This window comes from Arachis hypogaea, chromosome 14, assembly GCF_003086295.3.
Source record: "Arachis hypogaea cultivar Tifrunner chromosome 14, arahy.Tifrunner.gnm2.J5K5, whole genome shotgun sequence".
Classification (NCBI taxonomy): Eukaryota; Viridiplantae; Streptophyta; class Magnoliopsida; order Fabales; family Fabaceae; genus Arachis; species Arachis hypogaea.
In genome coordinates, this window is record NC_092049.1 from 9,555,587 (window position 1) to 9,572,960 (window position 17,374).

The following is a 17,374-nucleotide window of genomic DNA, read 5'->3' on the forward strand; positions in this document are numbered from 1 at the left end:
AGCTTGTTCGAGGACGTCTTTCAGGTCGAGGCAGTCTTGGTTTTTATGATCGTATCCTCGATGGTAGGGGTGTTCGCGGTGCGGTTTGGTTCGGTTTTTGAGAGAAATGTCATCCAATCCGATCGTCTAATTAAACTGCGGTTTGGTTTGGTTCGGTTTTTTCATCGAAGCCATCCGAACCAAATCAAACCAATTAAAATCGGTTTGGTTTGGTTCGATTTGTTCGGTTTTTTCAATCAATTAAAAAAAATACTACAATACTATTTCACAAAGTCATATACATTGAAATTGACAAACACAAATACACAATTGAAATCAATAATCAGGTGTCACCCATATTTTCACTTGAAATATGACATCAAACTTACTAAACAAATACATTAAACAACAAAATCAATTTACAAGCAATTTACAAAATCATTAACCAACCAGCAACAATACCAACAATAAAGTAATTCAACAATAATTCAGTAATTCAAAACCTCCAACACTTGATCCAAAACCTCCAGCACTTGATAAATCATACTAAATCACTTCAAAACTCAAAAGTAATTAAGTAATTCAATAGAACAGCAAAACAAAACAAAACAAAACAGAAGCAGTTTTAATAATTCAACAGAACAACCAGCAAGGCAGCAACAATGAAATAAACAAGTCAACAACCAGCAGCAATCCATCAAATATACGTTATTGGCTCCTATTTTGTGCTTTATTATCATCAAAATGCAGTGAAGAGGATTTGCATATCTCTGGATGCATCCTATACCTGTCATGATAAAAAAAAATCAAGAAAAGGATTCAGCTTTTATCATAAAACAGGACAATGTAAAATTATAGTCATCTTTGCCTAACAAAAAATAAGCCATAAATTAGAATAACACTAAAATTAAAATAACATAAATTAGAACACCAAACCACAAACTCAAATTAAATAATTAAAACAGAGAACACTATAAACTTAGATAATAAAAATAAGAACACAGAACATATTTTCAAACAAAAATGATCAAACAGAACCACAAATTACCAAAGCTGCAAGAACAAATTAGAAAGAACAGAACCAAAAATCCAAAACCAAAAATCATATAGCAAAATAAAAATAGAACCAATTATTAAAACAGAACTAAGAACAACTAATTAGATCCAAAAAAATTAGAACAAATAATTTACCTGAAAACTAAGAGGCATCCCCATTCTAGATGCAGAGGAATGGCTACTACGATGACTACAACGCGAGGATGACGAACGACGGCTCTGGTGCGTGGAGTAGACGATGTGCTGCTAGAAGAGGTGGTGTGTGGAGGACGCCGGGGAGAGAGAACTGCTACGACGAAGGGAGAGGGAGAGAAAAGAGCCGCACCACCGCGATGGTGTTGTCCAACGGCATTGACAGCGGGGAAGGGAGAGGAGTTTTCGGCGCTGAGAGGTGGTGAGAGCTCAGAGGATTGGAGACTAGAGAGAGGCTAAGCTGAATTAGGGTTACTGGTGGGAGGGCTGAGAGGGGCTACTAGGAGGGGCTGGGAGGCGCTATTCGGCGAGGCTGGAAAGGGCTGCTGGGAGGCGCTGTTCGGCGGGGATGGAAGGGGCTGGAGGCGCTGTTTTGCAAGGATGGGAGGGGCTGCTGGGAGGTCAGGGTAATGGGGTTTCTTTGAGAGTTTTGGCTGCGGGGAGATGTGGGAGTAGGGTAATGGGGAAGCTAGGTTATCTGATGGGGGTGGGGACGTGGGCCGTGGGGTAATGGGCTATTGGGCTGCCTAGTGGGTTGGGTTAACTAATGGGTTTTTTAATGGTTTTTTAGTTACCGGTTCGGTTTGGTTCGGTTAGGGTTTTCGGTGTCAGAACCGAAAACTGAATCGAACCGCATAAAAAACAGCAAAACATAATTTTTTTGGTTTTTTCGGTTTTCGGTTAATTCAGTTTTCGATTTTATTGGTTCGGTTGATCGGTTTTGTTCGGTCTGGATCGGTTTTGAATACCCCTACTCGATGGTAGTCGCAGTATAGGCTCTTGTTGCCGCCTGTTCGTTCCTTTAGTTGTCGCGCTTTTGGGAGGATGCCTCGTTTCAATATTTGGTGGTAGATCTCCGTGATGGGAGCGGGTAGGGGTGTAGTTCGAGAATTTTCCGACCCTGGGTGGTTGGTTGGTGTTTACGGGTTTGGGATGTTCTTTCTGGGTCTCTCTTGGTGGTGGGTTATTACGGGGTACCGTGTTGCCGTGCTGCCGTTTGTTAGCGGCCACGACTTGGCTCACCTCTTCGTCGTTTATGTATTCTCTTACGACACTTTAAATTTCATGCATGGTCCAGACCGGCTTGGTGGTGAAGTGTTTTTGGAAGTCTTCATTCACGAGGCCGTTGGTCAGACAAAGATTGGCGACCGAGCCCGTAAGTCTGTCGACCGTCAGGCACTCATCGTTGAACCTATCGAGGTATTTTCTCGTGGATTCATCTTGTCTCTGGGTGATTCCAAGCAAGTTGATGGGGTGTTTAATTTTGGTGATTCTGGTGGTGAATTGGGCCATGAACTTTCCGGAAATCTCATGAAAACTGGCTATGGAGCCGTTCGAGAAAGCGTTGAACAATTTGATTGCGGGACCAACTAAAGTTATTGAGAAAGCCCTGCACCGGACCACATCGGCGGCTCCTTCCAGGTTCATCCTGGCCTCGAAGGCCGTTAGGTGTTCCTGGAGATCCTTGGTTCCATCGTATTTCATCTCAGTGGGCTTGTCGAATCCCTTTGAGAGTTTGGCTTTCAAGATTCATTCTGTGAATAGGGTGGCTCCCATTATCACGTGCTCGCTTCGTGCTTGTTTGGCTTCCCGGTGGTGCCGTCGGTCGTCTTCTTCGCGTCGGCATTCTGGGTCTCAGAAAATGCTGCGGTCGTGTCGCTTGTTGTGTCTCCGCTCAGGTGACCTGTTGTTCCTGGTATCGCGGTAAGATCGGGTCCTGGAAGTCGCTTGGCTTGCATGCTCCGGGTGATACCGTTCTTTAGGCGTGACTCGGCCTTTGAGGTTTTGCACCCTGAGACAAAGCTCTTAGATTATTTGGACCGCCTTCTCTCCTTAGGCCGTCGGGTGCCCGGGCTTCAATGGGTGGATGGTTGTTCTCCTTCGGTTGTTGATGGACCGGGGTTGGTTGGCAGAGCACAGTGCTTGTTATCCTCCCGTGGGTGGGAGAAGTATTATCCCGAATGTCGGGTGTTGGGCTTCGCGGGTTTGAGTTGCGGTGTTGGCTTGAGAATTTCTCCTCGAGGTTCTCCGTCATGCCGTCACGACTTGGCAGTCCCACAGACGGTGCCAATGTACTAGAAGTCTTTGGTACGGGTTGTGAGATGGATCGGGGACTTGCGAGTCGAGGAGGTCGCCGGATTATCCGACTGGAGCAATGGGGTGGGTACCTGCAAAGACAATCCAACACTCAAGTCAAAATAGATCTAAGAGGTATATGATGTGAGGAATGAGTGAGTACCTGAGGGGCCTCTGGCTCCCCTTTATATAGCTAGTGGTAGTTATCTCATCTTATCTTATCTATCTAAGATAAAAGAAGTATTTGAATTCGAATGTCTGGTGGTAGTTATCTCATCTTATCTTATTTAGCTAAGATAAAGGAAGTATTTGAGTTCGAATGTTGGTTAGAGATTGTAAGGCCAGTTTAGGCCGTTAAAAAGAGGCCAAACCTCGGATAACTGGGTGGAGGCTGTTCCGGAATGGGACCCGGGAACTGGGTCCGTAACATATACTCTTCTATCTCCTCCACTAGAAGGGTTAAATAACATACGTCATAATTCATTTTATTAAATTATTCGTTAATATATATATATATATATATATATATATATATATATATATATATATATATATTAGTGATAATTATTTTATGCTCTCACCGCCTATCAACTCGATTGTAGTGTTTATGCTCCCTCAATCTTGTCCTATTACAAAAAAACCTCCTCTTAATTAACCTTTCGTCATCATTCTTACCACAATCACCCTTTCAAATGTCAAATCTGTGAAATTTACCAAACACCCTATAAAACTCTATAAGCGCCGTCATCATTCCAAAAAACCATCCTCATTATGTCTCCAGCAGTCAACCCCAAAATGTCTCCGTACTCTAACCCTTTAGCATCGTCTGTTTCATCTTCTGAAAACCATTCAAACTCGTTATTCACATCAGTTGGGTAATCTGCTGATAGGGCCTCCATGTAAAGAACACACCTATGAATTCAGCATACCTAGGTAAACAAGATAAAGTTAGTAACACCACAATTTATCAATAAATAAATCAAGCAACCAACATATTGGCATAACATAAATCCACTTAAAGATGCTATTAAAACCCCATTGTTAATGCTACCATAATACTACACTCACAAAAATCAAGTAACTTATATTCACTAACACAACCTAATTAGATTATTCTTGAAAACAAAACCCAAACTCAAAATTATTAAAAATATAATATAAAATTTTAAATATTTAAATTCACTAATTTATATAACAATAAAAATCAAACTTTCAAAATTTAACATAATTTTTTATATTTTATCAATAAAATTTCACATTTAAATTTAAAAATCAAAATTTATGACCGAAGAAAACTAAAATACACACAAATAATAAACCACACAAATGCTAAATTCACATTCAAATCTAGCACTATAATGTGGTTGTTGATCATGCTTTGTATCCATCTTTAAAATAAAAGAAAATTTTAATTAATTAAATACTACAACTTCAATAATTTACTCATTTAACAACTACTAACTGACTAAACTCAGCCATTATAACAACACAAAATCATATTACCAATTTAATTTAGCTTAGCAATAAATGACTAAAATCACGGATAAAAAGTGGGGTTTAATTTGATTCGTAAAGATGCAAACAATGGAACTGATTTTCTTGCTATAATTGGAGTTTCTAGTAAAGAGGAGATGGTGGATTGGGTTCAACCTCCAAGACCGTTTTTGAATCTTCATTAGAGAAACCTTTTGTCTTTTCCTTTTCAAGTATTCACTTTCTTGTTTCTTTCTTTAGTTTTTCACAACACAACAAAAAAAAAAAAGACTAAAATCAAGCGCAACAACTAAGCAAGAAGCACTAAAGCACTAAATAGAAGCAGAACGGCAGAAGCAGATGCACAAACGCAAGAAAAAAATAGACAATAATGGATAATAATCAGCAGAACAACAACAACAACAATAACAATGGATAATGAAATTAGAGCAACAACAAAAACAAAACCAGAAATAGAATAAAAAACAAAAGCAGCAGAAATAGAAGCAACCAAAGCATCAACAACAGGAATAAAAGGAATAAACAGAAGCTATCAGAAGCATCATCAACAACAACAACAATAGAATCCTTTAAATCTGAAAATTAAAAAAAAAAGAATAAAAAATTGAAACAGAGGAAAAGGATTGCGGTGGTGGTGGAGGAGGGGCTGCGACAGTGAACGTCGATGTGGAGGAGGAAGGGTTACGGCGGTAAATGACAATATGGAGGAGGAGGGGTTGTGGCGGTGGTGGAGGAGGAGGGGTTGCGGTGCTCCTCTCTTCTCTTTCTCTCTCCCTCTACTCTCTCCTCTCTTGCCATTAGTGTAGGGAGCAGTAGCGGATCACAGACGGCAGGGCGGCGGTGCGATGGTGCTCTCTCCTTTTCCCCTTCTTCCCTTCCTTCCCCCTTTTCCCTCCCCCCCCCCCTTCTCGTGCCCCACCCCCCCCCCCTCTTTCCTCCCCCGATTCTGTCTATCCCTTTCTTTCCTTTTTTATTTATTTATTTTATATTTATTTTATTTTATTATTTTGTTAATAAAGGATAATTTGGTAATAAAAAAATATAATTGGTAAAAAGGACGATTTAAAAACAAACTGAAACCTTGAGGACCATTTTATAGCAAAAAAATGCCGAGGACGAAATAAATTTTCAAGCTCTACGTTGGGGATCAAAATCATACTTATCCCTTATTATTATTATCTTTTTTTATTTGGATCTGCAATTATTTTCTCTCCTTGAGGCCGTAAAATTTTTGTTGATTACTCTAATACAACAAAAACAGCAACAAAGTCTTATCCCACTAAGTGGGGTCGGCTACATGAATCAAACGACGCCATTGTGCTCTGTTATGTATCATGTCTACAGAGAGACCGTTTACATGTAGATCTCGTTTGACCACCTCATGAATGGTCTTCTTAGGTCTTCCTCTGTCTTTCGCCCTTTGTCCATCTTCCATTTCATCTTCTCTCCTGACTGGATGTTCTATCGGTCTTCTTCTCACATGTCCAAACCACCTAAGACGCGATTCAACCATCTTTTTCACAATGGGTGCTACTCCAACTCTCTCCCTTTGCCGATTACTCTAATGTGATAAAAAAAAAAATTGAACTCTATATTCATAGAATGACAAAAACGAAACCTAAGCCCACAAAAAGCCCAACAAACAGATCACTTTCATAGTTTCATTAGAATTAATTTGCATTGAACTAAATATGTCATAAAACGGGACAATTCCAGAGGCAGACAATGTCTCCTGAAAAATTATGCCAAAGACACGGGTCATGAAACAATACTATCCATGTCACCAAGGGAGGAGCTATATTGTAGCAAAGGGGCAATGTCCCCCTTAATTTTAATTTTTTACATATAAATTATATGTAAATTTCAGTTTAGTCCTCTTTAAATTTTATTTTAGTCTTATTTTATTATATAAATATTTTTAGCCCCCTCTAATCTTTCATCTAGCTCCACCCCTACATGTTACTCTCATCACTTAAAAAAGCAAAAACCTTTTATCACCATAGTATTCACCTAAATAATATACCTCTAGTAATCTGAAATATATATACACATTACACATAAAATTAAAATGATAGTTGGACTCGGCACTTAGTTGTTATATTGTTTTTAAAATAGAGGAGAAAAAAAGATAATTTACACCAGAAAATTTTCACCATATTTTATACTGTGGTGTCATTATTTATATATATATATATATATATATATATATATATATAAAAGATGTTTGCGGTGCGATTTGAATTGGTTTTGAGAAAAAAATTTATCCGATCTAAATACTAATTTTATTTGCGGTGTAGTTTAGATTGGATGATTTTTTTAAAAAAATCCAATCCAATTTCAAGCGGTTTGGTTGGAATGAATTTACAACTTGGGGCCTGCTACACATACAAGTAAAAAGGCCGTACAAGTTTTACAAGTTATCAGCCCAAATTTCATTAACACGCGCATTAACTCATTTTGAATGGAGCATAACTACACGCGCCCCACTTAAACGGTTCCTCTTCGTCTTCTTCTTCTTCTTTTCTTCTTCTTCTTCGTCTTCGTCTTCTTCTTCTTCCTCTTCCTCTTCCTCTTCCTCTTCGTTTTTTTTTTTCGATTTTCATAGTTTCTGAAATTCTTCTTCTTCTTCTTGCTGCACGTTCTTCTTCCTCTTACTCTTCTTCTTCTCCTTTTCTTTCGTTTCTGCACGTTCTTCTTCCTCGTTTTCCTCTTCTTCTTCTTCTTCTTCATTTACGTCTTTTCTCTCTGTTTTCTCTTTTATTTTCGATTTTTCATGGTAAAATCGTTTTTGAAGAAGAAGAAGCAGCAGAAGATGAGGAGGAGAAAGAGAAAGAGTTCTGAATTTTCTTAAATCCTTTGGGTGTATTTTCTTAAATCCTTTGGGTGTATTCCTATAATCGTTTGGGTGAATTCTTGTAACCGTTTGAGTGTATTTTCTGTAATCCTTTGGGTGTATTTCTGTAATCATTTGAGTATATTTGAGTGATATCTGACTGATATCTATGGGTGTATTTTTCATTTCAGAAAAAATGGCAAGTATTACAGAAATACACCCAAACGATTACATAAAATACACCCAAGAGATTACAGAAATACACCCAAACAGTTACAGGAATTCACCCAAACGATTATAGAAATACACCCAAAAGATTACAGAAAATACACCCAAAGGATTTAAGAAAATACACCCAAAATCATGCATAATTCAGAACTCTTTCTCTTTCTCCTCCTCATCTTCTGCTACTTCTTCTTCTTCAAAAACGATTTCAGAGCTTGATGTCAAAAAACAATAGAAATCGAGAATAACGAAAAAAGAAGAAGAAGAAGAAGAAGAAGAAGAAGGTGCAGCAAGAAGAAGAAAAAGAAAGAAGAAGAACGTGCAGAAGAAGAAGAAGAAGAAGAAGAAGAAAAAGAAAAGAAGGTGCAATGAAGAAGAAGAAGAAGAAGAAGAAGAAGAAGAAGAAGAAAAGAAGAAGAAGAAGAAGAGGAAGAGGAAGAGGAAGAAGAACGTGCAATGAAAACGTGCCGTAACAGTATGTGGAGGAACTAACGTCAACGACGAAGAACAAACCAATGAGAAAGGGGGAGAAAAGAACGATCAAAAAAGAAGGAGAAGAAGAAAGGATGTAGCGCGTGTAAGGAATGTAGCACTTGCAGCGATTTTTGGGGATCAGAGTTTAATTGACTTGTAGCACTTACAAGCCCTAATCGCTTGTACGCAGAGTTTTTCTCTTACAACTTTATAAATTAAAAAAATTAAATATATATAAGAAGTCTCGACATCAAATTTTAAATAACTAACTATGACATAACAAGTCTTAACAATATCTTAAAAACCAACAATAATATTATAATATAACAATATAAATAAAATTATAAGTTAATTAAAATTAAATAAATAAATTACATTTTGAACATAAAATATTTGTTAAATAATAATAATACATGAATAATATAAAAATATATAACAAATGTAAGTATGATTGTAAATATATAAAATAATAATATTATAGCACGTTGTGCGGTTTGGATTGGATTTGATCGGTTATGAAAAGTAAATCCGAAATCTGATCCGTTTCAACGGTTGCGAAAAATAGAATCTAATCAAATCCAAATTAATACAATTTTAATTCGTTTTCGGTTTGGATTGAATTAGATGAACGACTTAATTTAGATCAGTTTAAATTTAAACACCCTTAATTATATATATATATATATATATATATATATATAAATCCGCGGGATGCACGGACGAAAATCTAAATTCCTATTTAATGTAATTAGTATATAATAATCACAATCATTTTTAATATAATTGAGATTGTAATAAGAGTTTTTTTAAGTAAATTTGTTCTAAAAATAACAAGTGTTTTTTTTGTAAATTTATTTTAAAATACAAAAATATTTTTATTTTATACTTAATTATCAAATAGAATCATTTTTAAGTAAATAAACTCTTCATGTGTTAGTTTAAATATTTTTTATAGGTGAACTATAAATTATGAAATAAAATAATGATAATAAAAATCTTATGTATAATATATAAATAAATTAAATAGTATAAAATTTAAATGAAAAAGTTTAGGAGTCAGCAACTTTATCAAATTTTGGCCAGCATGTAACCAGCAAAAAAAAGTGAGCCATTGGATGAAATCTCACACTAATCACACACCATTAAAAGCCTCATTAATGGCTATTTGATGGCTATAAATCCCAAAAGTTGCTGGCCTTCTAATTTAAATATTTTGTAACTTAAAATTTGTTATAATAATATTATTATTATGATAATTTTAATGTAAATATTTATTATATTTAAATTTAATTAATATTTTATTTTTTTAATAATAATATGTAATAAATAAATTAAGAGTAAAGTATTATTTTTGTCCCCAATTTTTGAGATAAGTCTCAAAATTGTTTCTAAAGTTTAAATGGTCCTATTTAAGTCCGTAACGTTTTAAAATTGACTCAATGTTATCCTGTTGTTCGAGACAGAATTGACAGCAGAATAAAATTGAAACGATTTTGAAACATTAAAGACATAAATAGAACGAAAATATTGGAACAAAAACGATACATAAAATTAAATTTTAATTTTATCCTTCAATAATATCAATTTTTTACGATATATAGTTATTCAATTATTTTTTAATCACATCTAAGTAAATTACACTTAATCCCATTACTTTCATTCTAAATAAATTTATTTTTTTATAATTTTATTTTTAAAAATTCTTACTCTTAAACATTAAAGAATTTCGATATATTAAAGATAAAATGTACAATTTATACTTTATTATATATGTATCATTTTTTTCTTTTTTGCATGTTCATTTTACGAACATTTTATAATGAGTAAAAATCTTTAAAAATAATATTATAAAAAAATAAATTTATTTAGAATAAAAGTAATATAATTAAGTTTAATTTACTTAGATGTGGTTAAAAAATAATTGAATAACTATGTATCATAAAAAATAATATTATTAAAAGATAAAATTAAAATTTATTTTTATGCATCATTTTTGTCCCCAATATTTTCGTCCTATTTAAATTCCTAACGTTTCAAGATCGTCTCAATTTTGTCCGGTCGTCAATTTTATTAATAGATCTTAATGGAAGAGCAACATTGAGCAAATTTTGAAACTTTTAAGGATTTAAATAGGACGATTTAAACGTTAAAACTTACCCCAAACATTGGGAACAAAAACGATACTTTACACCTCAATTAATTATACCTCAATTAATTATAGGAGTTATGGTTTTAGTTTTTTTTAAAATATTTTACTAAAAGTTAATTAGTTAATTTTTTTAATTTTGCTAAATAATCAAAATTAATGACATGACATCATTAGACTTAAATCAATGTACAAAGAATTAATATTAACTTTATATAATAACAAAGATAGATTCTTATTCTGTAGTGAAATTTTAAAAAATAAAAGATGATAAGTATTTTTAGTGGAACATCAATTTATTAACATACTTTTTCAATATGTCATCAAACTTATTACAATTTTAAGAATAAAACTAGATCGCACTTAAGATATTAATAAAATGTGGAATCAAGAAATATATGAAACTTAATAATGATAACTTTTTTTTTTTAAAGATGATTCCATCAATCACATTAATTTTATTAGGGACCAAGTCATATACTTTACATAACACAACATAACAGGTTAAATAACTAACACTTAAAAAAATTTATAAAAAAAAGAAGCTATTCTAGTTGCCATACATCAACTATGAATTTCTAGAACTAAAGATCATCAGTGTTCTTCACACGCTACTAGGGGTGTGCATGGGCCGGGTGAAACCGGGTTTGATGTGACCCAAACCCGGCCCGAAATATATACCGGGCCTATTTGTTAGACCCGAATCCGACCCTAGACCCGATGAAACCTATACACTTTCGGGCCACGATTATACCGGGTAAAAATTGGGTGAAAACTGGGCCGTTAACATTATATTACCTTGATACCTTCTTGTAAGTTAGCATGTAAAAATATCCAAATTTCCAAGACTCCAACCATTATTTGACATGGTAAAATTCACTTAGAAAAATATAATAAGAACTAACTCTTCTCTAAAATTAAAGTATAAGCATAATCAATACTAATATTGCCTAATAACACCAAATATTTAAATCAATACAAATAACACTAGATTATGCATTAGTCTAAAGTCTTATACATTTTAAACATAAAACATTAACTTATAATCTTATATATAATGACTAATAACACAAAATATTAAGGTTTACAATACTTAAATTTCACATAATAATAGCCATCATCCATCACTAATAACACAAAAATATTAATTGTGTATGATGACCGGGCCACCGGGCCGATTTCGGGTGACCCGAGCTATGACCCGGACCCGACCCGAAATAATGACCGGGTCTACTTTTGAGACCCATACCCGGCCCTAGACCCGTTGAAATCACATCAAATTAACTCCTAAAGTGTTCGGGACCGGGCCGGATCTTCGGGCCGGACCGGACCATGCACACCCCTACACGCTACCATAAATATTCTCAACTAAATTTTATTGCAAGTCCTTCTCCCTTAGCTTATCCATCAAACAAAAACAACAAATAAAAACTCATCAATCATACCAATAAAAAAGGATAAAAAACAAAAAGAAAAGAGAGAATAAAGAAGAAAAACAACAACAAAGACTGATCTTACTAAATTAATATCATCTCTTACCTTCACATTCCTGCCACTCTCACCCCAAAATGTAGCAAAGCTTTTTCCTAGTTTGTTTTTTCTGTAGAAAAATTTTACTATTTGTTCTTCCAACTTTATCCTTCTCTCTAACCAAACAACCACTGCTATTTGGTTACTTCCCTTTCAATTTTTCTTTCTCGTCCAATTCTTCTCGTTTATTATTTATCAAAAATATTTTACTATTGGCTAAGCCATAAACCCAAAGTTTATAAGGAAAAAGTATAAACAATATTAGAAATCAACATAAATAAGCAAGGGAAAAAATATGTTTAATATAAATTCCTTTTTCCAAAATGGTGGTTATATTTAGTGGAGCAAGTATCATTTTCTCCCATCAGAGAATTCCAAAAAGGACTACTCAAAAGATGTAGTAAAATAGCATATTGTATACAATTTAGTGCAGCACATGTAACTCAATATTCAATAGTTAAGAACACAATACATTTCACCATATCTATCACCAAGTTGCTTTCAAATTCAGCTGTATTTCATATTCGTATTCTCAGTTATAAAAAGAAAAGTACACAATTTGAACATGATCTTCCTTTTTGAAATCAGGATTTGAACAACAAAATTTGACGACAATTCTTCATTTAAAAATCAGAACTTGAACCCACAAATTTAAGACATTAATATATTAAGATATATAGTTAGTTAGAACATGCACTCAGCGCTAAATTAATATATTGATTCAACAGATACTTGTCTAGAGAGAAGTCCCAAACTTTTGAGTTAAATTTAAGTAAATTAGAAAGCATTTGGGTGATGGGGTTTCCTTTATTATATTTTAAAGTATTGAGACATATTGAAACACCCTGTCAAACACGACATACTCCCATCATTTTTTTCCCTCCTAAAATTGTATATTCATCATGTGATATCTAATAGTTATGCTTGAAATCCTAGAATGCTTAATTTACTTCATTTAATTCCTTGTCATATATTTTGTCATTTTGTACAACCTCAAGAAGATCATAGGTACTCCAAAATATAAGTGAACATTTTTGCACTAAATAAGGGGAACATACCCAGATTTTAACATCTGTGATGATAGGATGCTGATATTGAAAGGCAAACACTTGTGCAAGATAACCCTATAAATAAGGCATAAAACATACAAAATTTCATTATTGGTATTGATGGAACTAATCAAAATAATAAATTGGTACCTGAGGAAAGAATGTTGTCCCGAGAGCCCAAGTGTAACGGGTATAGTGCCTTGCATGTCTCCCACTTGAACCCCCGTGTCTCCTTCACTCTCTGAACACACTCAAAAAGAAACAAAATTACAAACAGTTGGTAAGCAAAATGCAAAAAAGAAAAAGCTGCCAACTTTGAGGGTATCCAACATCATAAAAAGAAGAATTGAAACCAAATTTATAAAAATTAGAGAGAAATGAAAGATGGGTATTGATAAAATGAGTGTACGAATTGCTTGAGTTGGAGAGCAGAATGAACAATGCCCTTACCTCATCATTATTATGAACCTGAAACATCCTTGGAATTATTATTTTCAAAATTTTGGCAAACAAAATACAAAATTAAGTTAGGACAAAGTTTCTTAGAAGGGTATTTAACCAATTTTCTTTATGCAAATATTTCATATACTCTTGGAGGAATTTTTCACTTATAACAGAAAGCACAGTCCCTTTCTTCTTCCCCCCTTCATCATTAACTTACTAGCAATTTTTCCTTGTCAGCCCTCAACTCCTATTCTCCCATTTTGTAAAATAAGCCGAAAGATTCGTAATAAAAAGTCCCCTTCAACAATGAAAGTGAATTTGTGATAACAGAATGTATCACAAAGCAATACAAAACTTATGAAATTCAAGTATGAGAAGTAGTAATCATCTCAACGAAACCAATTAGAAATTGAACTAAGTTTAAAATATTCTAAGCAAAAATTAATTGGGGTTTATCAAAACACTAAAAGGGAAGATAGGGAAAATAGTGAGAACATACGAAAAAAAAAAAAAAAGGAGAGGCAGAAAGACTAATAAAAGAATCACATAAACAAGAAAAGCAGCGAATCAACAGTGTGTTTCAAATTCCATAGGAGCTAGTCATTTTAAATGATTTTACCCCATTTCATTGTTTGAATTTGAACAACACCATTTCACTCAAGTTCAATCATTTCATTTATTTCCTTATCCGTTAAATCAAACAAATCCTAGCCTAATATTACATTCTGAACAATTCAATTCATCTTATAAAACCTGCAAATAACAATAATAAACAAATAAAATAATTTTTTTTCCCAAGCCAATATTTTGCAGAGAGCCTTCTCTATTTTTTTCCCTTAATTTTTCTTACAGAAGCAGAAGAGTGTAAAAAGCTCTTAGCTACCACTTACCAATATTGGAAACTATGCTCAAAATAACTCAGCTCTCACTGCTTTGGAAGGGTAAGCCTCCCCTGATCCAAAGAAATGCACAACACGACAACACAGTTTCACATTTCAACACAAAATTCACTTTACAATCCACTAAGACCGTGGAAAAAACTAAAAAACAAAAGGGGTAAAAGGAGAAAGCGATGAATGTGTCGTATAGAAGAAGACTCACCATCATTTCTCTGTTGGCATCACCTCGGCAAGAAGCTCCGCCTCAGAGGTTGAGTCACCGCCTGAGTTCACAGTGTTCCAGGTTCTCCTCGCCGCCTCAGAGGTTGTGTCACCACCGAAGCTTGTTCCTCTTTGCTTCCTTCGTTGTAGTGTCCCCGATTTCTGGTATTGCGTGAAGCTCCGCCGCCCGCCTTCTCTGCAGCCGCTGCTAGGTAGAACGGTCGACGCCGCAGGTACCTCAGGCCCCCCTCTTCTCTGCGATCTCGATCTTCATGGACACCCTGGTGAAAAGCTTTGCACCACAGATTTGGAGCTGCCTCCAATAGTCCAATCGCACTCAGCACTCCCATATCCGCTATCTGTAATAACCTCGTTGTCTTACCTCTACCGACTCTATCTTTTCTGAATTACCAGGATATTCCGAATTTATCTTTTCGTTTTTTATTTTTGGTCATATAAATAATTAAATACACTCACACACCCACTCACACACTAACCTAGCCACCAACCACTGCTAGGATTCGAACTTGTGTGCCTTTGGTTTAATTCGAATTTATCTTTTCTTATTATTTCCGCAATTTCTGATGGGCCTAAGCCCAACACAACTCACAGCTTAAGGAATTTGTTGGAAGCATTGTTGGGCCTAGCCCATAATGAGGCGAAGAAAACCTGCAGCAACAGCGATAAATAGAAACTAGGGTTTTGCCTTTTTATTGTGGGGAAGAAAGAAATTACACATAGAGCCGCAAGGAAGAGAGAGCGAAAACCCTACTAGCAAAAATGAAGACTATTCTCTCATCTGAGACCATGAACATCCCCGAAGGCGTGAGCATCAAGGTTCACGCTAAGGTCATTGAAGTGGAAGGTCCTAGGGGGAAGCTTGTACGTGATTTCAAGCATCTCAACCTTGATTTCCAGCTCATCAAGGACGGAAATGGCCAGAAGAAGCTCAAGATCGACGCCTGGTTTGGCTCTCGCAAGACTTCCGCCGCCATCCGCACTGCCCTCAGCCATGTTGAGAACCTCATCACCGGCGTCACTAAGGGATACCGTTATAAGATGAGGTTCGTCTATGCTCACTTTCCTATTAACGCCAGCATTTCTAACAACAACTCCTCCATCGAGATCCGCAATTTTCTTGGCGAGAAGAAGGTTAGTGTTTCCTTCCCGCTTCCTATTTTTTTCTCTGGTATCAGATCATAGTAGAAAAATGAATTAGGTTTTTTAATTTTGCAGGATGATGTAAACTGTAATGTTAGTTATGTTAATTCCGTAGTTATAGAACTCTGCTATGTAATGTGTTCATAGATTTATTTTTTCAACTTTGTTTTGTTGATTGTGTGTATTGTTAGTTATTTTAATTTCTGAGATATTGATTGATAGGTGAGGAAAGTAGACATGCTTGACGGAGTATCTGTGGTTCGATCCGAAAAGGTTAAGGATGAGCTTGTTTTGGATGGAAATGACATTGAGCTCGTATCAAGGTCATGCGCCCTCATTAACCAGGTCAGTTCTTTCTCCTTTATTGTTCATCTGCAAACTGTCAAAACAGTTTACATTTCGCCCTTGCCTGGATTCTAATTGTAAGTTTTCTCTTTTGTTTATTTAACAGAAATGTCATGTTAAGAACAAGGATATTAGGAAGTTCCTTGACGGTATCTATGTCAGCGAGAAGGGAACAATCGTTGAAGAGTAGATTGTGAAAGACTAGCTTTTTTTTTGTTTTAATTTTATTTTCAATGATAGTATCTGTTGTTCATGGATTGCTTCCTATTTAGTGGTTTGGAGATTATTGAGATTTTGTGTTTTAAAATTGTGTTTTATCAAAGTAATATCATTTTGGAACATCCTGCCTCTATGCATTTGGTTACTCTACTACCTAAAGAGATGTTTTTATACTTTTCATCATCTGTCATCATGATTGAATATTAATTGTTAGCAGATTGTAAGCTGTTGTTTTTTGAACCTCTGCTCTGTTCTGTTTGGTTTCTTTTTCCTTCTTTCTATTCTCTTAGACACCAAAAACTTAGCACAGTAAGTGATTAACAAACGTTCTGAAAGCTGAACTGATAATTGATACCACCTTGAATTCAGCGCACCTAGTTATGTTTTTTTTAAATAATGTTTTTTTTAAATAGAAAGAAATGATAATTAACAATATATTGTGGTGTTATAATTATGTTTTTTTTTTAATTAATATTTTACTTGTAGAAAAATAAAACCGTTTTGAAAAAGAAAAAGAAAGTTAATAGTCATAGAAGATGATGTAAAATCTATGTGATGGTGTAAGTAGTTGATGATCAATGTATTTTTTTTTTTAAATATATATATACTGAGATAGTATAATTTTTTAAAAATTTTGTTTCTTGACTTTATCTAATATAATATACATTTATGGCCTTAGTCTGTATTGTGAAATAAAAATGTCTTACATTAATATTTATTTTGATATTTGAAAGTAATTTTATAATTCAATAAACAAATTTATTAAAATAGAAAAATTATGTATAGAATAAAAAAAATTTTGATGCGAGATTGAGAAGTTTTGGACATTTTAAGTAAACTTTTATAGTCATCATCTAAAACTTACAAGTTTATTTAAACATATTTGTCGTTTACAGCTGTGCCGGTCGTTGGTGTGAGATACTCATACTTATCATTTATTGAGAATGAATCTTTTCAATTTTTTTTAACAATTGAGAAAGTAAAGTGTGATCTTTCGTCATTAATCTTTAATTGTTATAAATAGGATTAAGAAAAAACATAGAGAATGCAT

The 17,374-nt window shown here is 34.4% G+C and overlaps 1 protein-coding gene and 2 long non-coding RNA genes across 4 annotated transcripts; 1 reads left to right on the plus strand and 2 right to left on the minus strand.

Moving 5' to 3' along the window:
• Positions 1-397: 397 nt before the first annotated feature.
• On the minus strand, positions 398-3,395 carry LOC140178414 (uncharacterized). Its single transcript, XR_011871633.1, has 2 exons — positions 1,171-3,395; positions 398-766 (listed from the first exon to the last, which is right to left on the minus strand). It is a non-coding gene; the product is annotated as an uncharacterized lncRNA (long non-coding RNA).
• Positions 3,396-12,929: 9,534 nt separating this feature from the next.
• Positions 12,930-14,993, minus strand: LOC114925127 (uncharacterized). 2 transcript variants are annotated; one of them, XR_011871632.1, is made up of 4 exons: positions 14,600-14,993; positions 14,389-14,450; positions 13,205-13,295; positions 12,930-13,129 (listed from the first exon to the last, which is right to left on the minus strand). It is a non-coding gene; the product is annotated as an uncharacterized lncRNA (long non-coding RNA). The 2 variants fall into 2 exon arrangements; XR_003813366.2 differs by lacking the exon at positions 14,389-14,450 and having other exon boundaries at positions 14,600-14,836.
• LOC112741420 (large ribosomal subunit protein uL6) lies at positions 14,987-16,445 on the plus strand. Its single transcript, XM_025790412.2, has 3 exons — positions 14,987-15,750; positions 15,982-16,104; positions 16,211-16,445. The coding sequence occupies exons 1-3, from the start codon at positions 15,379-15,381 to the stop codon at positions 16,292-16,294; spliced, it is 579 nt and encodes a 192-aa protein (XP_025646197.1). The 5' UTR covers positions 14,987-15,378; the 3' UTR covers positions 16,295-16,445.
• The last annotated feature ends 929 nt before the right edge of the window (positions 16,446-17,374 follow it).

Excerpts from the sequence above, each read along its gene's own strand:
- LOC112741420 (XM_025790412.2), top strand. The coding sequence starts at position 15,379 with ATGAAGACTATTCTCTCATCTGAGACCATGAACATCCCCGAAGGCGTG. Across the intron at positions 15,751-15,981 it reads ATTTTCTTGGCGAGAAGAAG|GTGAGGAAAGTAGACATGCT; the intron begins GTTAGTGTTTCC and ends ATTGATTGATAG. Across the intron at positions 16,105-16,210 it reads CATGCGCCCTCATTAACCAG|AAATGTCATGTTAAGAACAA; the intron begins GTCAGTTCTTTC and ends TTTATTTAACAG.